Here is a 23,008-nt window from a genome sequence, read left to right as displayed (position 1 = left end):
CATTTGAAAACTCTCATATTATGCATGTTGCTCTTGAATTACTTTCTGTTTACCACTTTTAAAATAATCAAACTTTATCTCCCTATGTTGCCAACAGTACACAATGTAATCTTGCATATAAGTAGCACTTTGGTCTTTAATGCTCTTCAACTGTGTACGTGTTTGGCTTTACAACTATTTTGATCTGAGCGTCCCTGATGAGTCTTAAGTAGACGAAACGCACGTCTGGCGTATTAGATTATAATCCTGGTACTTTTGATAACTATTGGAACAAATGAGAATATTCAGCTCCCCAGGACGATTGCTAAGACGTTGCCATCATTTATTTACAGTATATGTTGTGTCGATCCATTTTTTCTCTATGTAGACCAAGTAAAACATTAATAACATATGAAGTTACTGTCTGTACTCAAACAAATAATTGATGTGGCTTTTTGGAAGGATCTTAATTTAAATAAATCAAATATAAAAGATTATAACTATCCTGGCCTAGAATCAAAACAATCCAATCGTTCTGAGGCTTATGATGCTACGGCACTTTATTATATTTATCATGTTTATTGAAGATATTTTTCTAGGGTTAAACATGGTTGCAGCTGCTTTGCAGAAATACGGCTAAGTGTCAAAAGATTTACAAGTGTCGTCATTTGTTGTGAATTTTGTAAGATCTCAGTTTCTTAAAATAGCTTACAAGAAAATATTGATTTGCCTCTTAAATGGATAACATACTTTCATAACAGCCTCAAAATACAAAAAAAAATATATTATACAAAGAACCTCGAACATTGAACCAATACAAGTAAAATCAATCGATAATAGCTATTAATATGTGTAGAACATATGGTTCACCCCTAAGTTCAAAACCAATAAAGTTTCATGAAATAAATAAGACGGTGATTGAAAAGTGCATATTTTGAGAGAAATGTTAAGTACTTTTATGGTACCATTTATAAATAAATACTGTGTCACTGAAAAGACTATTTAATGAATAATCACATTGTATAACTAACTTCACAATTAATCAATCAGTGTTATATTCTATATAGTATTAAAATCCACTGAATAGACAAAATGTCACAAGGCTCATTGCTTTCATCTACATATTATGTATTTAACAAAAGATTTATATTTTTAGATTAAGCGCTTTGTGAATAATTTTTTTTTTATTTGATATTTGAATCCAATACGAAAGCAATATATTTGCCAACGATATGTGAATAATTGGTCAGAATTACATGCCTCATGGATTCCACATTTTAAATAAGTTTTGCTAACAAAACATTTAATTTAATAAAACATGCACCAGGAATACAATTTTTGATAAAAAGTTAGAAATTAAAGTAATCTAATTTCTATTAGAGTATTTTTATATTTGATATTTGCCGTTTTAATATTCCTTCACTGCACTATATCAGGAGTGTAGATCTGTGTAGATATTTGTATGTCTCATTTCTCTATATTGATTTAAAAACAAATGCTGGATGCAATATTCACAACTTATATTATATAAGGCGTGATTTCACAAGACACGACTTTAATCAACGTTTTTTTTTATCATGATTGATAACCCATGAAGGGAAATCATGAATTAAAAATATTAACTGAGAATCTATAAATAATTATATATAACAAAAACTTAAAGTACAAAATGATTTTAAATTCTTTTAATTCACTACGTTTTTCTCCAAAAGATTTACATACTTTTGATAATCATGGATAATTAGGAAACTAAATATATAAATATATATATATGGTACAGTATGAATGGAAATTCCTTCGTGGCCAATTTAATTTATATTTGCAATATGTTTTTGATCTAAATTTATAAATAGAATAAACGCAATACAGAAGTACTCATTCGGGTGTACATATATTGAAAAGTAACACTTTCACTTTTAATGTAAGTTGTTGTTTGATATTGTTTTTTAATAATTTAAATATTTTTTATCTTAACATTTTTTTTATTTGATTTGTAAAGTTCAAATGATAGTCATAACGTTGGTTGGAACAAAATATATATCTATATCGTTTTATTAAACAAGGTTATTCATTTGTACCTAATTGGGAGAGTGTATTTGTCTTCATGTTTTACTAAAAGTGTACTAGGGTATTAAGTATATCGGCAAAAATGTTTTTGTTGGCGTGTTTGTTTAATATAATGTTATGGTAATTTAGATTTCAAATTTTAATATTTATTTAACATCATTTTGGCTGCTTGAACACTTCTATTGTCGTTTATTTGATGTTTTTTTACATGGGTTTTTATAGTATATTGTCAATATTAGGGAGCAACACACAATAAAGTCAACATCCATACCTGGGGTTGTGTTCTCGAAAGTATCCTAAGATTCGTCCTAAGTCATAGATAAGACCAAATTTAGGATAGACTTAGGAGTCTAAGGACACTCTTAAGTTGTGTCTCGAAGCTATCTCAGACGCAACTTATGTTAGGACGTCCTAAACATATCCTATGTGCGAAATTTTAAATAGTCAAAGTAATAGTTTGATAAAACATGTATTAAAGATAAAACCGATTAATAAAATTGTTTACGAAATTTTATAAATACTTGTATTTAATCAAATGCATGACTTACAATGGAAAATATGAAATGCTAATAAAAAGGAATGTGATTTAAACTGGAAAACTATTTTTTTTTAAATGAGAATATTGAATTCGTAGTGTCATCGTATCGTAAAATACGATGTTTAAAGCTTAAAATCATGCACAATTTATATACGAGTTAATAACTGATGGTGTGTTTCATTTTATGTTCATCTTCACATAAAAAAATTAGAAAAAAAATGAACTAAGTTAGGATAAAGATATGATAATCTTAAGACACCTAATTAGTTGACCTAATGTTAGGACGAAATATGTGACATTTCCTTATCCTAAGATAGCTTCGAGAACACCTCCCAGGATGATGCCAGGCGCATATTTCGTCTACAAAAGACGCATCGGTGACGCTCGAATAAAAAAGGGTTAAAAGAGGACAAATAAAGTATAAAGTTGAAGAGCATTGAGGACAAAAAATTTTGAAACGTGTTACCAAATACAACTGTCATAAAAGAGGTAGTTGTATCAAACTATCACATCATTTATGTCGGAAAATCACTGTCAGTCAGGAGTATGATTTTTGTTTTAAGTCCTCGTGTTTAAAATAAATTAGAGCGTTTGGTTTTGTCAGCTTTTATGGACTTTTGTATTGGAATTGTCCTGATCGTTTGGTTAAATTTATATTACGTTTCACTATATATATTCAATCATTTACTTTGCGCTTTTGTTTTGTTTTTACAAGTTTTGATTTGAACGACAATGATGCGTCTTCTGTAGAAGAAACTTGCGTCTGGTGTTACACATCAAACATCTGGGGTGGTGTTCTCGAAAGTATCCTAAGATTCGTCCTAAGTCATAGATAAGACCAATTTTAGGATGGACTTAGGATCGACTTAGGACACTCTTAAGTTGTGTCTCGAAGCTATCTCAGACACATCTTATGTTAAGACGTCCTAAACATATCCTATTTGTGAAATTCTAAATAGTTAAAGTAGTTGTTTGACAAAACATTTATTAAGACGAAACCATATGATAAAATTGTTTACGCAATTTTGTAATAACATGTATTTAATTAAATGCATGATTTCAAATGTAATTATAAAATAATATCAAAAAGGATCGTGATTTAAACTGGAAAACAATTTGTTTTGAAATGAGAATATTGAATTCGTAGTGTCATCGTATCGTAAAACACGAAGTTCAAAGTTTAAAATCATGCACAATTTCTGTATACGAGTTAATAACTGATGGTGCGTTTCATTTCATGTTCATCTTCACGTAAAAAATTGAGAAAAAAGCATGCAAAAAGTTAGGATGAAGATATGATGATCTTAAGACACCTAATTAGGTGTCCTAAAGTTGGGACGAAAAATGTGATATATCCTAAGTTAAGAGAGCTTCGAGAACACGACTTAGGACAAAGACTTGTCGTAAGATAGTCTTAGGACACGTCCTAATCCTAAGATAGCTTCGAGAACACCACCCCTGATTTCTTGTGAAAAACAGGTAAACTTTTTTTGCCTCGTGGATTCCCAATTTTAAATAACAAAAACTCCAATTTTAAAAAGTGCACAATGCTTCTCTTTGACAACTAGTCTAAAATTAAATTTATTTTCCATTGGAGTATTTTTTGCCGTATCTTATTAAAATAATCACCGTTTTACTATTCTTTCAGTGCACTATATTAATAATGAATAAATATATGTATCAACTCTCTAATATAATGATTTAATAAAAATGCTGGCTACAATATTCGCAATTCGCACGAACAACACGACGGGTGCCACATATGGAGCATATACTTACCCTTCTGGAGCACCTGAGATCATTTTTTGGTGGGGTCTGTGTTGCTTAGTTTTTAGTTTTCTATGTTGTGTCTTGTGTACTATTATTTGTCTGTTTGTTTTTTCTTTGTTAGCCATGGCGTTTTCAGTCCATTTTCGATCTGTGAGTTTGACTGCCCCTCTAATATCTTTCGGTCCTCTCTTTCACAACTTATATTATATAATATAAAAATGTGTTATAATTGTTAATTTCAGGCGTGATGTAACACGAGACGATATTATTCATCGTTTAGTTTATCAAAACTATTAAACATGAGATTGAATCATGAATTGATAAATATTTATTGATGATCAACAAATATTTATAAATAATCATTACGAAAGGAAATTTCCCCTGATATGTTTAATTTAATAATATGTATTTGCAATATGATTTGGATTCACATGTATAGATAGAATAAACGCAATCCTCCTCATTGTGGTGTATATATGTTAAAAGGTAATAATTTTCACTTCATCAAAGATTTTTTTTGTCATTGAATATGCATTTTATAATCTTGAATGTAAACAGATAGTATCAACTGTTTGGCAAAACGTATATAAGCTATCCCATTATATATATTTTTCACAGAAAATATACATGTAGAAACACAACATAAACATGATAAAATAATTAAAATACAGTATAACAAGGTTTGCATGGAGCTAAGATGTCGCAAAACAAATTGTTTAGAAACTGAACCCAACAATTCAATTTGAGACAGGACGTAATTATTTACTGACTGACTTTAAAAAGAATAGACACACCATAGAGGCAATGTGAAAGAACGTTCACGTGGTTGTTCATAAAGTTTAGAGGTATTCACAGAATATATAGAACTTACAACAAATGTTAGGCATATTCACTACAAAAGTCTGAAAAGACCAATTGTTGTCTGAATATGCATGAATTATTACTCGACTTTCTTTCTTTGTCTGAAATATTTAAGAAAAAAATCTTGACAATGTCTGAATTTGTCTTATAAAGATCTTGATTTTTCTTAACATATGTCTTGACAGTACTTACATTGTCTAAACAGTGCTTAGCACTTTCATTATCATCTAATAAGTGTCTTGATTAGTTTTCACCAATTCTTGACTGTCTTAAAGTTGTCTCGATCAGTCTTAACATATTTTTGACATTCTTAATGATGTCTGAATATGTCTTGACACATTCTTGACATTTTCAATAATGTCTGAATATGTTTTGAGACATTCTGGACTGTCTTAAAGTTTTCTGAATACATCTAAACACATTGTTGACTGTCTTAAAGGTGTCTTGACACTATCTCAACAGTATAAATATCGCCTGAATTGTGTATAGACACATTCCTGACAGTGTAAACATTGTTTATCTACAAATCAAGGCAACAGTAGTATATTGCTGTTCAAAACTCGTAAATCTATGGACAAAAAACAAAATCGGGGTAACAAACTAAAACTGAGGGAAACGCATTAAATATAAGAGAACAACGACACAACATTAAAATGTAACACACACAGAAACAGACTAAGCATTAGACAAAATCCGATGAGAATAACAAATATAACATATATAACAAAAATAACAAACATAACAACATTAATATTGAGTATTATACACGAAAAATGAATTATACAATTGAGAATGGAATTGGGGGATGTGTCAAAGAGACAAAAACCCGACCAAAGAGCAGACAACAGTCGAAAGCTACTTATGGCCCAGAGGCGTGTGTCAGCTGCCCCTAAACAAAAATGTATACTAGTTCAGTGATAATGGACCTCATACTTAACCCCGAAATATTTACAATAAACTAAGATTGAAACTTACACAAGACTAACAAAGGCCCAAGGCTCGGGACAGCCTCAATAATTCGGTCGGGTTAAACTTGTTTTTTAGATCTCAACCTTCCCCCTATGTCTACAGTATGATCGATTTTTATTGCAATCATTTAGCAATTATTTATAAAATTTATAAATCAATATTTCTAATTATTTACAAACCCACATTTAGATTGGTTTATATCAACTAATTCACATTTGTATTTGATTAAAATATTTTAAATTTCATACCCATAGTCGTATTTATGAAAATATCTTTAAGTATCTACATTTTTAATTATAAGAATATTTACATGCCTAACGTTTGTTTTTGTTGAAAAAGTGTAACTTGAAATAACGGTTTATTCATTAAAGAGAAATAAAGATAAGTATGTCATGTGTATTGGTCATAATATGAAAAACTCAGAATTGTCAAGTAAATTAAAGACACAATTCAAATTTTCAGAACATGTCAAGCCATACTGAGAAAAAAATATGTCGGGAACATGTGGAGATATTTTAATACAGCATTCGAATGTCCGGAATTGTCAAGAAATTTTAAGACAATATTCAATATATCGAGATTTTGTCAGTAAATTTCATACAAATTTAATGTAAATAAGAAATTGTAGAAATATAAAGACACAAGTCATACTTTTGGAGATTTTCGAGTAATTGTTGATACAAATTGAAACAAAAAATGGTCTTTTCAGACTTTGGACATTTGTAGTGATTGCACATACGAAAGACTATCAATATCATATTATTGACTTGTTTGACAAAACAAATAACTAATTTGACATAGCACAGAGATGCAGTGTCACGAAATAAAATCACTTACACACCACATAAAGGAAGACTCGACAGACTTAAGGACAAAGCAACAAAACACATTAAATATTTACACTATAAAACAGTAATGGCTATCCATTTTTTAAACTGATATTCAATCTCGTTTGGCACATTGCAGATAGAAACCAACATCTTATATAATTTACATTTTCAAATGACAAAAGATTTTGTCTTTTTGTATCCACTTTTATTGGGATCTAAGGGCCAAAAGCCTTCAAGACTTACTGATGACGGTTTGTGTATCCTTTAAAAAAATCAGAAAAGTACTGAACTCCGAGAAAAATGAAAACGGAAAGTTCTTTGTTACATATTTGTATGCTTTTATAGATTATGTATGTTTGTTTTATTTACACATCGTTGTCAATATAATGGAATTTGATGCTACTGTTATAAAAGTGAAATATTTAGATAGCTATAAAACTAGGTTTAATCCATCATTTTCTACTTAAGAAAATGTTTGTACCAAATAAGGAATATTCTGTCATTTTTTTGGGAATATTTTTTGAAATTCAAATGTGAATTTTATATGTGCTGGTTTGGGTTGTTTTATGTATCCGTTTTTATTCAGTAGTAAGTTACCATTTCGGTTTTGTATTTCTATTATATAGCCATTTTATAAAAAAATATTGTTTGCAAAAGTATGTACTATTCTAAATAATAACTTAAGGATGTTCTTATTCCAGGCAAAAAACCCTAGCCGTATTAAGCACAACTGTTAGGAACTTTTGGTCCTCAATGCTCTTCAACTTTGTACTTGTTTTGGCTGTCGAACTTTTTTCATCTGAGCGTCACTGGTTAGTCTTGTGTGGACGAAACCCGCGTCTGGCGTATTAATATGTTCTCCTATTTATTTGTTTTGTAGTCCTATAATATTATGTTGTTATTTTAATGTTATATTTAACAGTGTCATTAAAGAGTGAGGTTTGGCATGACACAAAACCAGGTTCAACCCACCATTTTTATCTTTAAAAATGTCCTGTACCAAGTCAGGAAAATGGCCATTGTTATATTATAGTTCGTTTCTATGTGTGTTACATTGTTATTCTCGTCGGATGTTGTCTAATGCTTAGTCCGTTTCTGTATGTTGTGTCGTTGTTCTCCTCTTATATTTAATGCGTTTCCTCAGTTTTAGTTTGTTACCCGATTTTGTGTTTTGTCCATCGATTTACGAGCTTTGAACAGCGGTATACTACTGATGCCTTTATGTATTAAATTTTATATCTGGCACCTTTTGTAAGCTATTACTTGCGTGTTTCTTTGTTTTATATGGTCTCCCAGTTATTTGTATTGTAGTCCAGTCATGTAATGTTGTCATTTTAATGTTAAATCTAATATTGCCATAAAAGCGGGAGATTTTGCATGCCACAAAACCAGATTTAACTCACCATTGTTTATTTGAAATATCCTGTACCAAGTCAGGAAAATGGCCATTGTTATATTTATTGTTCGTTTCTGTGTGTATTACATTTAAATGTTGTGTTTCTGTTGTGTCGTAGTTCTCCTTTTATATTTGATGTGTTTCCCTTGGTTTTAGTTTCTAACCCGAATTTGTTTTTTGTCAATGGATTAATGAATTTCGAACAGCGGTATACTACTGTTGCCTTTATTTATCGACTCGATTGATGTGTTTGAGAATTTGATTTTGTCATTTGATGAGGGACTTTCCGTTTTAATTTTCCAAGGAGCTCCGTAATTTTGTGTTTAACTTTTTTTCATAGTTCGATCTATCGTATTTAGTGTTTCTACAATGGGCACCTCAATGATGTTCTACTGTTGACAAAATGTATCTGACCAAATGAATCTAAAAGAGAAACTATGTTACGGAGTGAAACAAAATGACATAAAAAATGTGGTGTACACTGTTAAATAACCCGCTACGCGCGTTATTCAGTGTGCCCCAATTTTTTTTTTTATCTTATTTCTTCATAGACAGGAAAAATTTTACAGTCATTCTTTAAATAAAATAATTATATCAATTCACTTTAACCATGATAACACGCATGTTTTATAAAATTAAGGAATTTATTATTTTATATAAATTGTAAACCCCACTTTTTATCTTTACAGATGAAAATTGAATTGATAATTTCATTGAGCATAATAGGTTTATCTACTTCGAAAACTAGTTATGTGGAGTCAAATGAGGTGATTGGAATTGACTTTGGAACTTCTTTTGTAAGGTAAATATCATATACTTTAGATATTCAATTTCAGTTGACTGTCCTTTTTTCGAGGTTATTGTTTTCCTGTTAAGCCATGCTCATTTAAGATTTATGATATTTTATTCAAAGTTTACGAAGAAATATAATAGTGCATGTTGATAATATTATGTATAAATAATTAATTTTGGATGTAACGCGTCTTCTGATTGGCTGACAGTGTTTTGTCTATCAGCTCATAGACATACTTTAGTCATTTGACTGTGACGTCATCAACGGGCGTTATTCAGTGTGCACCACATTTTTTATGTTATTTTGAATAGACAGAAAAAATGTTACAGGCATTCCTTAAGGACAAAATTATGTCGTGTTGACAATTGAAAACTCGACATGATAAAAATTCCATATTTAATAAAATCAATTTAGTGGTTTACTTATTCAACGCCACGTAATCACATTACTTTTTCTAGTTGTAATCATAGATTTTTCACACTAAATACTTTAGAGCTCACGTTTCCTTATTAAGATCTTACAAATTATTGGCAAAGAAAGAAGAAAAATTAGCATACATACCAAACTTGTCAGATGCGCGTGCAGTAAACATATGTATTACCAGTAAAATTTAAAACTTTAAAAGTGTTTAATAGTGTACGAAGTTGAAGAACATTGAGGATCTAGTAATCATTAACCATAAGTTAAAGAAAAATAGACAGAAACATAGCCAAAAAAAGAGTCGACGAAATAACAATAAATAGTCCACAACACTACATTGATAACAATATCCCACACGAACACTATCAAAGCTAGAGGTAAATGTTACTGTCCCGAACAGTGGCAGTTTCATCTCTGCTAGCGACAATGTGGTTTTAATATAAAAGCAAAACTCAATTCGCCAATACAAAGAATTGTCCTATGATGTATTATTGCTGTTACAGCAAAATGATATTTAATCTAAGTGATAAAGATGCATTGGCGATTTTCATAAATAGTATTTGAACATAATTGGGGTTGATAATCATCTAAAAGTTTAGTTTAATCATCAAGAAAGAAATATGTTTTTAATTTCAGCGTCGGAATTTTTCGCTATGGCACAGTTGAAATAATACCAAATGAGTATGGAAATAGAATGACTCCAACATATGTACTATTCACTGAAACAGGTGACTGTATAATAGGAGAACTTGCCAACCTGAAAACTGGCCATAATTCTAAAAACAAAATTTATAATATAAAAAGATTATTAGGTAGAACTTGGAATGACAATTTTGTTCAAAACCTATTGGCATCAGTTCCATATGATCTTGTTAATGTAAATAACAAACCATATGTTCAAGTAAATCTGCGTAACAAAACAATACAATTTTCTCCGGAGGAAATAAGTGCGATGTTTCTTGTTCAAATGAAGCAATTAGCAGAAAAATACTTACATGGTACCATCAAAGACGCTGTAATAACTGTACCAGCATATTTCAATGATCAACAAAGACAAGCCGTTAAGGATGCTAGTGCTATTGCTGAATTGAATGTTCTAAGACTCATCAGTGAACCGTAAGTTTTATGCTGTTTTTTTTTTATTAAGGTTAGCTATAAATTTCTAGTTTTAACCATGTTGAATTATAAACTTTGTTTAAACAGTATGTTACATGCATATTCTAAGACCCTCTGAATCTATTTCGATCATAAAACCTCTCGTATTTTTCCGGAATTTAGAATTAGCATATTTCGTTTTCGTTTCTTTCACCAAGATTGTTTTAAAGAAGTTCGCTGCTCAGTTTCGAAATAAATAACTTTCCACAACACTAGTATATATTGATAGGGGATAAATTGAGGAATAAAAAAGCAAAAAAATATATATATTTGAATAGAAGAATTAATACCGTCTTTTATACTATTCCGTAGGCTTAATTATCCTTCAGGATGTTTTCTCTTGATATTGCATAACTTTATCATTGACCAGTTAAAGATCTAAAAAAAACTATTAAAAAATAAATAAAATTTTATAATACTTTAACAGACGGCTTATCATTATACATGTAAAATATTTATAGAAAGAAAAGAGGGGGTTCATGGGAAATTTTTTTAAGGCATTCAAATGGATAAAACCAAAGGATTTCGAAAATCTGACAAAAATTCCAAAACATGACAAGAAAACATCCTTAAGGATAATTAACCCTACGGAATAGTATAAAAGACGATATTAATTCTTCTATTCAAATTCTATTTCCTTTCTCAATTTTATTCTATTTAACCTTTTATGCCTATAACAATGTATAAGATTTGAATTTTATATCTTACATAACGTTTGTGATATTCTCGATAAAGATAAATCACCCAATCTGGAACAATCATTGAATAACTCAACATAAGATTTTCTCGTTCTAGTTATATTTAGCAAACAACACATCGATATCTCTATACATCTAGATACATATACCACTGCATCGGATCCAAACACATTTTCCCATCGATACCTTAATATGCTCATATCATATTATAAAATTACCGTAAACTGTCGATAACTCTCATATTTCATATTGTATGATATGATTTTGTAATCTGTTTCCTTAATTATTTCTTAAAAAATGTGTAGTTGAACTGTTCCTTTCTTCTTTCAAATCTTGATATGTCCACAATCTGTCTGTAATTTGTCGGGGGTGGGGATTATTGACAAATTGCATGTGTATTTTTTATTTTAAACTCTAAGAGCGTCAAAGATGAGACATTATCAAGTTGATTGTACATCTGGTTCAATTCAATTTGCAATAACTTGGACAAAACTAATTTTACGGTTAATAAATACTCAAATTAAGGATTTTGCACGTTAGGAATGGACAGAGGTTTTGACTTAAAATGTGTCATCACTATATTAAGGAATTATAAAATATAAATCGATGTGGTTTAATATACATCATATTGCAAGTGTACCTGAGTGCACCAAGTTTTTGTTTATTTGTTCGTGTTTCCTAATATTTGGATTTTTTGTTTGTTTTTTTAGTGCTGCTCAACTTTTCTCCGTTTTCGTTTTTTTTCTCTTGACCATGATCGTGATGGTTTTGTTTCTCGACCTTCTCGAAACACATTTATTTTCAATGAATTCATGCTTTGATATCTATACGTTTGTAAAAGAAAAAAAAAGTGTTTTTTCTACAGATAACCATACATTCTGTATTATAGAACTGCAGCAGCGATGGCTGCCCGCATCCACAGCACAGAGGAAGACAATGTGATTTTCGTTTTAGATCTTGGTGGAGGAACAGTTGATGCCTCAATTATACAACAGTATGAAGGATTTTACAAAGCCATTGCAACAGTTGGAAACACCAGTTTGGGAGGAGAGAACTTTAATGAGAGAGTTTATTCTCAATTGGTTAATCAATATATAAGACGAACTGGGAAAATATTTCCTTACCAGAAAGCTGATATGAAAGTACGGCGAGAAATCGAAAGAGCCAAAAGAGCGTTATCCTCAGTAAAAGAAACCATGATTGAAATCAATTCGATTTATCCAGGTGAAGATTTTTCGTGGAAGTTGACAAGAGAGCATTTTAAGCATCTTTGCAAAGTAAGTTGCCTTAGAATTTATCCATGCATGAAAATATTCTCTATTTATAAATGCAAAGAAAGTTGAGTGAAAGATTGATCTTATTTATTATTGCATCATTTCAGTAAGACTCTTTGACAAGTTCAAAGAATTCTATTAACTGGTTCAAGATAAGTTGCAGGCACAGAAGTGAGTTTGAAGGACAAAGGAACAAATGTACGAACTCATTTTAAATCGTTGTTTCTTGGCTTCGAGCATCACTGAAAAGATATTATATTTTTGATAGAAAAAAGTCATATCACAAAAAAAAAAAAGAACTTTGGGAAAAATTCTAAACGGAAAGTCACTAATAAAAGGGCAAAATCAAAAGCCAAATCACACCAAAAGAATGGACAAAAACTGTCGTATGTCTGACTTGATGCAGGCATTTTCTTACATAGAAAATGGTGTATTAAACCTGGTTTTATAGCTAGCTAGACTTCTCATTTGTATGACAGTCGAATAAAATTTCATTATATGGACAACGATGTGAACAAAACAAACAAATATAAAAGGTAAAAATGTCAAAAATAGGGTTCAGCAGTCAATACGGATCGTGGGAAGTTATATTGGTATCGTTAATGTTATAATAAACACTGAGTCGACACCTCTTCGCTTGGACTGATAGTCTTCAGTCTTTAAAGGTATAACCAACCAAGTAACTAATACATGTAGCTAATGAAATGACGAATAATAATTGATAGCAATAGGTTTAGGAATGTATTTCATTCATGTATAGCGGTGTTTTCGCGGCCAGCTAATGCTACACTTGTGACCCCTTTTTGTTTTTCCGGTCTTCATTTTTTTAATAGCTTTTCATTAATTTTGTTATAGAGATTTACTTGAATGTCTTACTGTGTATATGTTGTATTAATAGTTCTTTATTTATGTTACAGGATTTGTTTTCGGCAATCATGTCATTGGTTAATAAAGCAATGATATATGCGAAAACAGACACACATGATATAACTGACATATTATTAGTTGGAGGCTCATCGAAAATGGGAACCATAAAAGATTTAATGTCAAAATATTTTAGAAAGGTAAGATGTAAAATTATTTGTATATCTGACTTGCCCTTAGTTTTCAATTTTTTTTTAATTGAGGCAACAAAGTGGTAACAAAAAAAATGTAGTTCGAATAAATCTCCTGTTGCATCTGCATTGTACTTCGATATGTACTATGGTCGTACTGTGGTATACCGTTGTCCGACCATCGGTACGTCCGTCTGTTCGTCCATCCGGTCATTGTCAACATGCCGGACATTAACTCAAAAACGCTTAAGCCAATTTGCAAAAATAAAATATATAATTGGGAAATTGTTTATATCTATTGACGTGAGCTCCCTTGCGTTTTTATCGGCTTTGGGTTACGCCTTTGTTGGTATTTGGATATTTGTTTTTACCTCATGATATGATTTGAGTGACAAAAAAAAACCATGAATATTGTATTTTATCTCGAGAAGTTGCATAATAAGTATTTGATATCTATACTATTAAACGAGAAGACCTCATTTTGTGTGTCGCTTCTCTTCCTTCCACAATAAATCAATCATCATGCCTCTGTTTCATATAGGTTACATGCATAGTCGCATTTGTCATCCATTCTTATGATTATTCAGATTGAGTTATTTTGGGAGAAAAACGACAAAAAAGGAGTCCGGATATGATTCCTTCCTCAGACTAAATTTTAGTCATGGATAAGACTTCCGGTTTGAAACATGCACAAAAACAACCAATCGTATCATAGATTACAAAAATGAAAAATAAATAAGCCAATTAGAGCGTTCTCCATATCATGGTGTTTAGGTCGCAAGAGCCACAACTATTATACCTCCTTATAAAGGACAATTATTTTTCGCGTTAATCTACATGTAAAGTACGATTATATTACTTTAATATATAGAGACTCTCGGTATTCTGTCTGCTGTTTTCTTTGAAATGTTTACTATTTAAGGGGTCATACCAGTTGCATATATATTAAAATAAGCCCATGTGACACAAGTACAACCAATCTTATGATAGATAACAAAAATGAAAAATAAATAAGCCATTCAGAGCGTTCTCTATATCATGGTGTTTAGATCGCAAGAACCACAACTATTATACCTCCTTAGAGAGGACAATTATTTGTCGCGTTTATCTACATGTAAACTACGATTGTAATACTTTAATATATAGAGACTCTCTGTATTCTGTCAGGGACTTTCTATGTTAGTATAGAAAGTCGACCTCGACCAAAAACTTTAACCTGAAGCGGGAGAGATGGACGGATGGACGACCGAACAAACGAACGAACGGATGCACAGACTAGAAACATAATGCCCATAAAAGGGGCATACAAATTAATTGTTGAAAGGGAAAAAAGTGATTTGGCAAAAATGAAAGTAAGGTACAGATTAGAGGGGGACAGGACCTTTTTCGAGGCGTCGGGATTTGGTGTTTTTACGCTCGGGATTTGGGGATTGATCCTTACGGGATCAAGGAATATGTTTCGGGATTTCGGGACATGAATTTCTTTCAATTCTGCATCTCGGGATTTCATTGTTTTAAGCCCGGGATTTCGGGATCAGGACCCCTCCGACCACCCCTCAAATTAGCCTTAGTCGGTCTTAGTCATTTATACAAGATTCATATCCTACCATTGGCATGTTAATAAGGCTCTTAAAAGAAAAAGCACCGATGGGTTGTTCTAGAAGCATATTTTACTAGACTAATAATGGTCTATATATTAGCAGTAACATTTATTTCATGTTTGAAATGCTGCAAGTTTTTAATTTGATTTGACTTTTACCAAAAGAAGCATTGTAGCAAAGGAGAAGAATAATTGTGGTCTGAGGCCAGAAACACGAAAATAATTGGATTTAACAGAAAGGAAACAAATATCGGACTTCAGGGATGGAGCTTTTGATACCTTTTGTGAAATTCTCCATACATAATATCTTTTACAAAAGATCATCCTACAACAGTTCCCAAGCTGTATATGCCCGCGATTTCGCGGGTGTGTTCTAGTAACATATTAATTTAATACAATAGTCACTGGGGTATTTTGTCTTTTAGTCACCTCGTTCTGATGAAGCAGTAGTATATGGGGCAGCAGTCCAAGCCGGAATATTGAGAAGGGATAATGGTACCGATGACATTTTGTTGCATGACATCTATCCTATGACGCTTGGTTTCGAGGCTGCAGGTGGGAAAATGACTGCAATCATTAAGCGTAACACACCTATACCATACCGTAAAAGTCATATAGCCACAACTGCAAAAGACAACCAACCAAATGTAGAAATTAAAGTATATAGAGGCGAAAACTCACTTACTAAAGACAACGAGTTCATGGGGAAGTTTGTATTGTCCGAAATACCAATTCTTCCTAAAGGAGGACCTCAAATCGAAGTGACATTCGAAATTGATGTTGATGGTACACTTACCGTCACAGCAGTTGACCTAATTCTTCAACAACGTTGGTCGATGCAAGATTTATCGCAAAGTATTGTTTTCAAGGATGGTTTCAATAAGTTATCTTCATCTGAAGTATCACAGATGAGAAAAAGAATTAGACCCTATGTAGAAAACGAAAAGAAACGCAAAGAGAAATTAAACATTATTGACGAATTAGAAAGAGTTATTTATACATGCCATTATATTGTTCAAGAGAAAACAGATTGGTTAGATGATATGTCGTCTTCAGCTGCTACTACAGAAATACTACAACAACTGTTAGATTTGAAAAAACGTATACAGAATATAAGAAACATAAGTGCTTCAAGAATCATTACTCCAAGCAGTAACATCAATTTAGAAAATATTGATATAAGGGAAGAACTTGAGAAACACGTTTACACTTTGCGATATATTATACAAATAAATATGGATTGGCTGGAAAAAAATCAAGATGCAACTTGGGCAGATCTGCTTTACCAGAAAAATCGTTTTTACGACTTCGTAAAAGAAACAATTGATGAATTGACAACACATTTGATGACATAAAGAAGATTCTAATATGACGTTCTTCTTTAGTTTTGGGTACAAAGCCATGTTCTAATTCGAATAGAACATGGGCTGCACGTGATTGACGTCACAATTGAAATTGCAACGTTAGATGAATTTTGAACAACGTCGGAGATCAAAATGGACATTTTTGTTGGTGTTGCTCGCTAGGAAATTAAATAAAAACATTCTAAAAGTAAGTTTAAATGTTTCTGTTCTTTTTTTATTGATATAAACTGTTGATTTTTCTATAACGTTTTTGTTCATTAAATCAAATGGCGACATTTCGAGCGTCTACTATACTGTCTATAGGTCCGCTTCGAAGTACAAAAGTTCAAAATATTCCTATTAGAATCGAAATAATTCTATCATGCCATGCTCTATGCTCATTTTAACATGGGTAGGCATTATATTTGTAAACATTTGCCATGATCTATGCTCATTTTAACATGGGTAGGCATTATATTTGTAAACATTTAATGTTTACAAATATAATGCCTACCCATGTTAAAATGAGCATAGAGCATGGCATGATAGTTAATGTTTACAAATATAATGCCTACCCATGTTAAAATGAGCATAGAGCATGGCATGATAGAATTATTTCGATTCTAATAGGAATTTACAAATATAATGCCTACCCATGTTAAAATGAGCATAGAGCATGGCATGAAAGAATTATTTCTTAATCAGGGTTCTTTTTATTTAAGGGTTAAATAATAATCCTGATATTTCACACGCGTTTTTCACTTTAGTCTTTTCATCATTAAAAGGCTGTTCATTATCATTTTTTTTTCTTATTTTGTGTTAGGGCTACGGATATCATGTGATGATTGTTGTTTGTCATTTAAAGCATGAAAGCAATAGACTTAAATATACACATATACATGTATTATGTAAACAAACAAATGATACACGTGTAAAGCTAATATGAGCTCCAACACTCCAGCAAGTATGCTTGTGGTCAAATATTTGGTAAGCCAAATGTAGAACAGTTGAGAGCAAAGACAAAATATAACTGGACTACACGGATAACATCGTCTACGCTTATCTTTTACCTCAAGTATTTGTTGACATTGTTTTATTACATTTAAATAATTTTCAAACTACTACTGCGCAAACAGTATGCATGCTTAAAATATGAAAATATATGCAATAACTATTATATGTTTACTTTAAATTATCTAATTCGAAACGTCTCTAGCGGGTATTCATCATATCATATTTGATATTAGGATTTTTATCCAAAATATATAGATATTAACTATATTCTCCAAAGGGAGACAACCCAAAAATATTAGATTTGTTATACAGAATAGAGAATCAGAAATTGTAACTGAGAATAAATACCTCGGTATATTTTTTGCTAGAAGTGGTTCTTTTTTAAAGACCCGAAAATATATTTGTGAACAAGCTACAAAAGCAATGTATGGTATTTTAAAAAAGTGTAGACAAAACAGTTTGACTATAGAATGTCAGTTGGACATGTTTGATAAGATAGTTTTACCTATTCTTCTTTATGGTTCGGAAATTTGGGGATTTGAAAATTTTGATTTGATAGAACGTGTACATTTAAAATGTTGTAAGCTTGTTCTACATTTAAAACAGAGTACACCTATCTGTATTGTTTATGCGGAATTGGGTAGATATCCTGTAATTGTTAATGCCAAAGTGTGTATGGTTAGTTTCTTATGTAGATAACTATGTGGTAAAGAAAGTAAAATTTCATGTCTTTTATATTAACTATAATGTATATTAATTTTCATAACTATGGTCTTAACTGTAAATGGATATCATTTGTAAAAAATGTTTTTGATACCTGTGGAATGTCAAATATCTGGTTGAACCAAATGTTAGATAAATGGGTTATTATTACTTATTAAAAGTATTGAGTTGAAACTTCAAGACCAGTTTTTGCAGAATTGCCTAAGCGAAATTATCACTACTCCTAAATGCTTATGTCATAGAATTTTTAAAACTGATATTAAATTAGAAAGCTATTTTTCCAAATTGTCAATATATAATCAATTTTTATTGTATAAATTTAGATGTGGAAGTCATCGATTACCTATCGAGACGAGAAGGTGGAATAACATATCAAGAAATGATAGGTTGTGCCACCTTTGCGAATCAAGAGACGTTGGTGATGACTATCATTATGTTATGTCATGTAATGCTCTAAATCAAGAAAGAAAGAGGTTGTTACCATACTATTGTACTCTTCGTCCAAATATTTATAAATATCAACAATTGATGAGCTCTAATAATTATATTGTTCTTGAGAAACTTTGTAGATTTATAAAAATTATAAATGTGAGGGTCACTCCTCCTGGTTAGTTTGTAATTTAATGTTTATGTTTGCATTGTTCACATGTGCTTCAATATTTAATGTAATTGTTTATATATTCCCTGTAACTATATAATTTGTAGTTTATAAGAAATTAAATTCATTCATTCAACTACTATTAATGTGTGTGGTATATTGTGTGTCATTAACTATTGAAATGATATAATGTTGTTTGACTCATGAGTGACGCTCGAATCAAAAAAGTAAAAAATGTATTAATATATTGTACGAAGTTGAAGAGCATATAACCAAAAATGCATACAGGTTTTACCTAATATAGCTAAGGTAGTATACTCATGAGGAAGAAAAGCCTTAGCATCTACGTTACATTTGCTGTATATCAAGTTCCTGACTCCTGCTCTTTGAAGTGGTGACATTGTGTTATTTCAATAAAAAAATAAATTTTCTGGAACTTTATATCAATCTGTATTTAAATTAGAAAGCAAAAACAAAATAATAATAAAAAAAAGTTTGTCATTGTAGTGATATTTTTACAATTCTTCAATCATGTACTAGTCAATTAGAATAAGAAGACGTGTCATTATTTACAAATATAAAAATATCTTTCGACATTTAATAGACAAGACCAACATTTACAGTATATCGCATGGCCTTTAACAATGTTCAAAACTCAAACCGGAGTGTTTCTATCATTAAATTGAGAATGGAAATGGGGAATGTGTCAAAGAGATCACACCCCGACCAAACAGCAGACAACCGCCGAAGTCATGGCCACTGTTGTATCGTCAATACAGCAAGAAAATCCCACACCAAAAAATGGTCTTCAGTTGACCCCTTACACTACTTTGTACTAGTTTAGTGAAAATGGACGCCAAAACATATAAATGAACTAAAATTAAAACACCAACAAGACAAACAAAGGTCGTAATGTGACCTATAATTATTATGTTTTCCTTTGTACTCTGGTTTATCGCTAGTATTTTGTGCATTTTTCCTTTTGATCTTTTTTTTGTGATATTTTTCATATCATGCTACTCGCTTGAGACTAAGCAGGCACGTGGCGTTGCTAACGAAATTGACATGCAATTGACAACGTCGTTATAGGTGAAATAGCGAGAAACAGATTATCATTGGTCATCTCAACTCGATTGCCTTTCTCGCTTTCGCCGTCCCGGCTCAAGCGAGAAAATCAGTGTCGTTGAGATGATCAGCGATAATCTATAAGTATAGTTGTTTCATTAGTAATCTTATCACACCTTATTTTTATATGAATATCGACTAAATTTAAAGTATTCCGATGAAATCAAATTCCATTCCGATGAAAGCAAATTCCATTCCGATTTACCTCTGTACAGAAACTATAAGGGTACTCACCTGACATGCACAAAGCGATTTAAAGATTAGCTCATAAACGAAAGAAAAAATGAAAGCATGTGTGCTCTTACATTGCTGTAGATTAAAGGGTTATTAGCTGTCGAATTCTTATTTTGATTTCATTTAATATGATCAAATTATCCTATTTGATTTATAACATACTAAATCTAAATTACAAAAAGTATATATATATATAATAAACAATTAGCCATGCAAAAACTCGTTTATAGGTATCTTCATCACGTGTGTATTTTTTTCTAGACGTTATTTAATTGCATAGCCATCGAGATGACATTAAAGCTGCCGACAGTCATTTTATCCACATAAAACATGACTTAGTCTACATGTAATTTTCCGGGGGTGTTTGGTTTCATATTATAGGTTAAAATATGATTATCATTATGAGAATGATATTTTGAGTGGATCGAATCAGTCAACCAAATGGTTCATCCTTGATTCACTTTTAATGTTTACTTTTTAATAGCTGAATACATACGTAAATCATCTCAAGCTTATGGGTATAATTGAACTTCCCATGAGGTCCAATTTTTTTTGTTTGCTCATGAACGATTCATCAATGATGTTTCTTAACTTATTAACTTTTTAACAAACTGAACCAAATTGGCTGCTGAAAATTGTTATTTTTTTTATTTTATTTTTATTAATGATTCAACGAAACAGATTTCAATTTTGTTAAATTTCAATTCAATACGCTAGTTTAATATTTGCACTGCAATCAAAATCAATAGTATACCCATTTAGTATATAATAGCTGTTGAACTATTACAATTACCCGCAATTTGATAGGAGGATAGGTCGGTATACAGAAGTATTCAAAAGTTCAGACTGAACAATTTGTCATTGTATTAGTGGTAGTGTATTATAATAAATAAGCTGTTTTTGTGGTAGCATTGTAGTTTATATTCATTTGCATTTAATTACATTAATTGGTACCAATTTACAAAAATGGATCTGCTACGTTAAACATACGATAGAATGCATTTGAGGGATGGCTTTTTTTTATTGAAATTCACCCATTTTGTCTTTTTATTCATAATATCAAACGGATTGTATGAAGAATATTGACACAGGACGTGTGCGCTTGTTTTTTTTTTTTTTTTATCTGTAACTCGAAAGTTAGGCATGCGGCTGCAAAAACTATGGACATATGAGCTTCAAAATTTAATGCACCTGTATGAAATTGACAGGACATTTGCGCTTTTACCTATACAATTTTTAATGGGTTGTAATCATTACGAAAATTAGAAGCAAGTTATATTTGTACCATTCATATGATATTAATTTTTCATAAAACAATTTAATGTGTCATCATGTACATGTAATTGTTAAAACATATGTTAGTTTATGTAAGGTCTGATGTCAGGGTTTCAGTTTGCGGTTTTAATATTAATTATGCATTAAAATCTATAATTAAACTAGATAGTGTGGTACATGTAGGTGTCTACAGAGAAATGGACTTAACAATAAAGAATAGTAACTAAGAGATGAAAAGGGCAAAATGTAAATTGAAGAATAATGAGGTGTTTAAATATAAAGAATAGTGAAGGATGGATAAAGAGTAAAAATATAAGAGAAAAATTACAAAAAAAATCGGATAGAATATTGAAGGACACTATTCATGGTAAATGCCGCCATATCCGGACGCCACCACCACCACCACCACCACCGCCGCAGATTACAGGGGACTTTCATGTAGAAAAGATGAGAATTTAAAGATAATACACAACATAATTAAGCATATTAACATATCGTAACAAGTAACACTTTTCAATGAGTGAAACATACGATTTGATACATCTGATAACTTTTTGAGTTTAGTATCGTCAATTATCACCGAACCAGTACAAGATTTTGTGTCCGGGTGTGGGATTTTCTCGCAGTGTTGAAGACGTATTGGTGGTCTTCAGCTGATACCTGTTCTTCAGTCGGGCTGTTGTCTTGTTGACACATTCCCCATTTCCATTCTCGATTTTATATAAAATACGATCATGCTACGTTCTCGTCATTTTTTTGTATTATTGTTTATGTTTATATTTGGTTATATATATATACGAATGTCTTCAGTCTATGGAGATCATTTCGATGGACAATAATATGGCATCTGGTCTCAAATACAAACCAAATGATGATATATAATAGAGAGCCCATGCATTGCTAAAAGTTTCTTTTATACTTCATGTACTTGTTTAATTGGTGGGCATGAATTTACAGACAATGCCTCTTTAAAAGATTGTTAACGTGTAGGGGCTTTAATAAGTTTACTTCAGGTGCAATATCAGAGAGTAAATAATGGTTCTTCTATTACCTTCTCCTTGTTATTTACGCATGTATGATCGACTATGTCATTTCTTTCTAATACAATGCATAACGAGGGAAAATCAATCGAATGAGGCCAACGTCAAATAGATAAAACATATAAGTGGAAAACATTAAAATCAGAAAATATTTTTTATTAAAAAATAGACGTGACAAAATGCAATAAACACTCCAAACAAAGTTAATTTTATTTACTGTAAACTGGAGCTTTACCCCAAAAAAATATTAA

The 23,008-nt window shown here is 31.1% G+C and overlaps 1 protein-coding gene across 1 annotated transcript; it reads left to right on the top strand.

The window, feature by feature from the left end:
• Positions 1 to 1,865: 1,865 nt before the first annotated feature.
• On the top strand, positions 1,866 to 20,970 carry LOC143077010 (endoplasmic reticulum chaperone BiP-like). The gene is made up of 7 exons (XM_076252900.1): positions 1,866 to 1,900; positions 9,100 to 9,212; positions 10,260 to 10,739; positions 12,366 to 12,753; positions 13,668 to 13,814; positions 15,831 to 16,191; positions 20,927 to 20,970. The coding sequence occupies exons 2-7, from the start codon at positions 9,100 to 9,102 to the stop codon at positions 20,968 to 20,970; spliced, it is 1,533 nt and encodes a 510-aa protein (XP_076109015.1). The 5' UTR covers positions 1,866 to 1,900.
• The last annotated feature ends 2,038 nt before the right edge of the window (positions 20,971 to 23,008 follow it).

Source organism: Mytilus galloprovincialis, chromosome 5 (assembly GCF_965363235.1).
Source record: "Mytilus galloprovincialis chromosome 5, xbMytGall1.hap1.1, whole genome shotgun sequence".
Classification (NCBI taxonomy): domain Eukaryota; kingdom Metazoa; phylum Mollusca; class Bivalvia; order Mytilida; family Mytilidae; genus Mytilus; species Mytilus galloprovincialis.
Note: the sequence above shows the minus strand (reverse complement) of the source record. Positions and strands in the feature narration are given on the sequence as shown.

Coding starts and splice junctions, on each gene's coding strand:
- LOC143077010 (XM_076252900.1), top strand. CDS start 9,100: ATGAAAATTGAATTGATAATTTCATTGAGCATAATAGGTTTATCTACT. Junction 12,754..13,667: donor ATTTTAAGCATCTTTGCAAA/GTAAGTTGCCTT, acceptor TTTATGTTACAG/GATTTGTTTTCGGCAATCAT. Junction 16,192..20,926: donor ATTCGAAATTGATGTTGATG/GTACACTTACCG, acceptor ACTTTTTAATAG/CTGAATACATACGTAAATCA.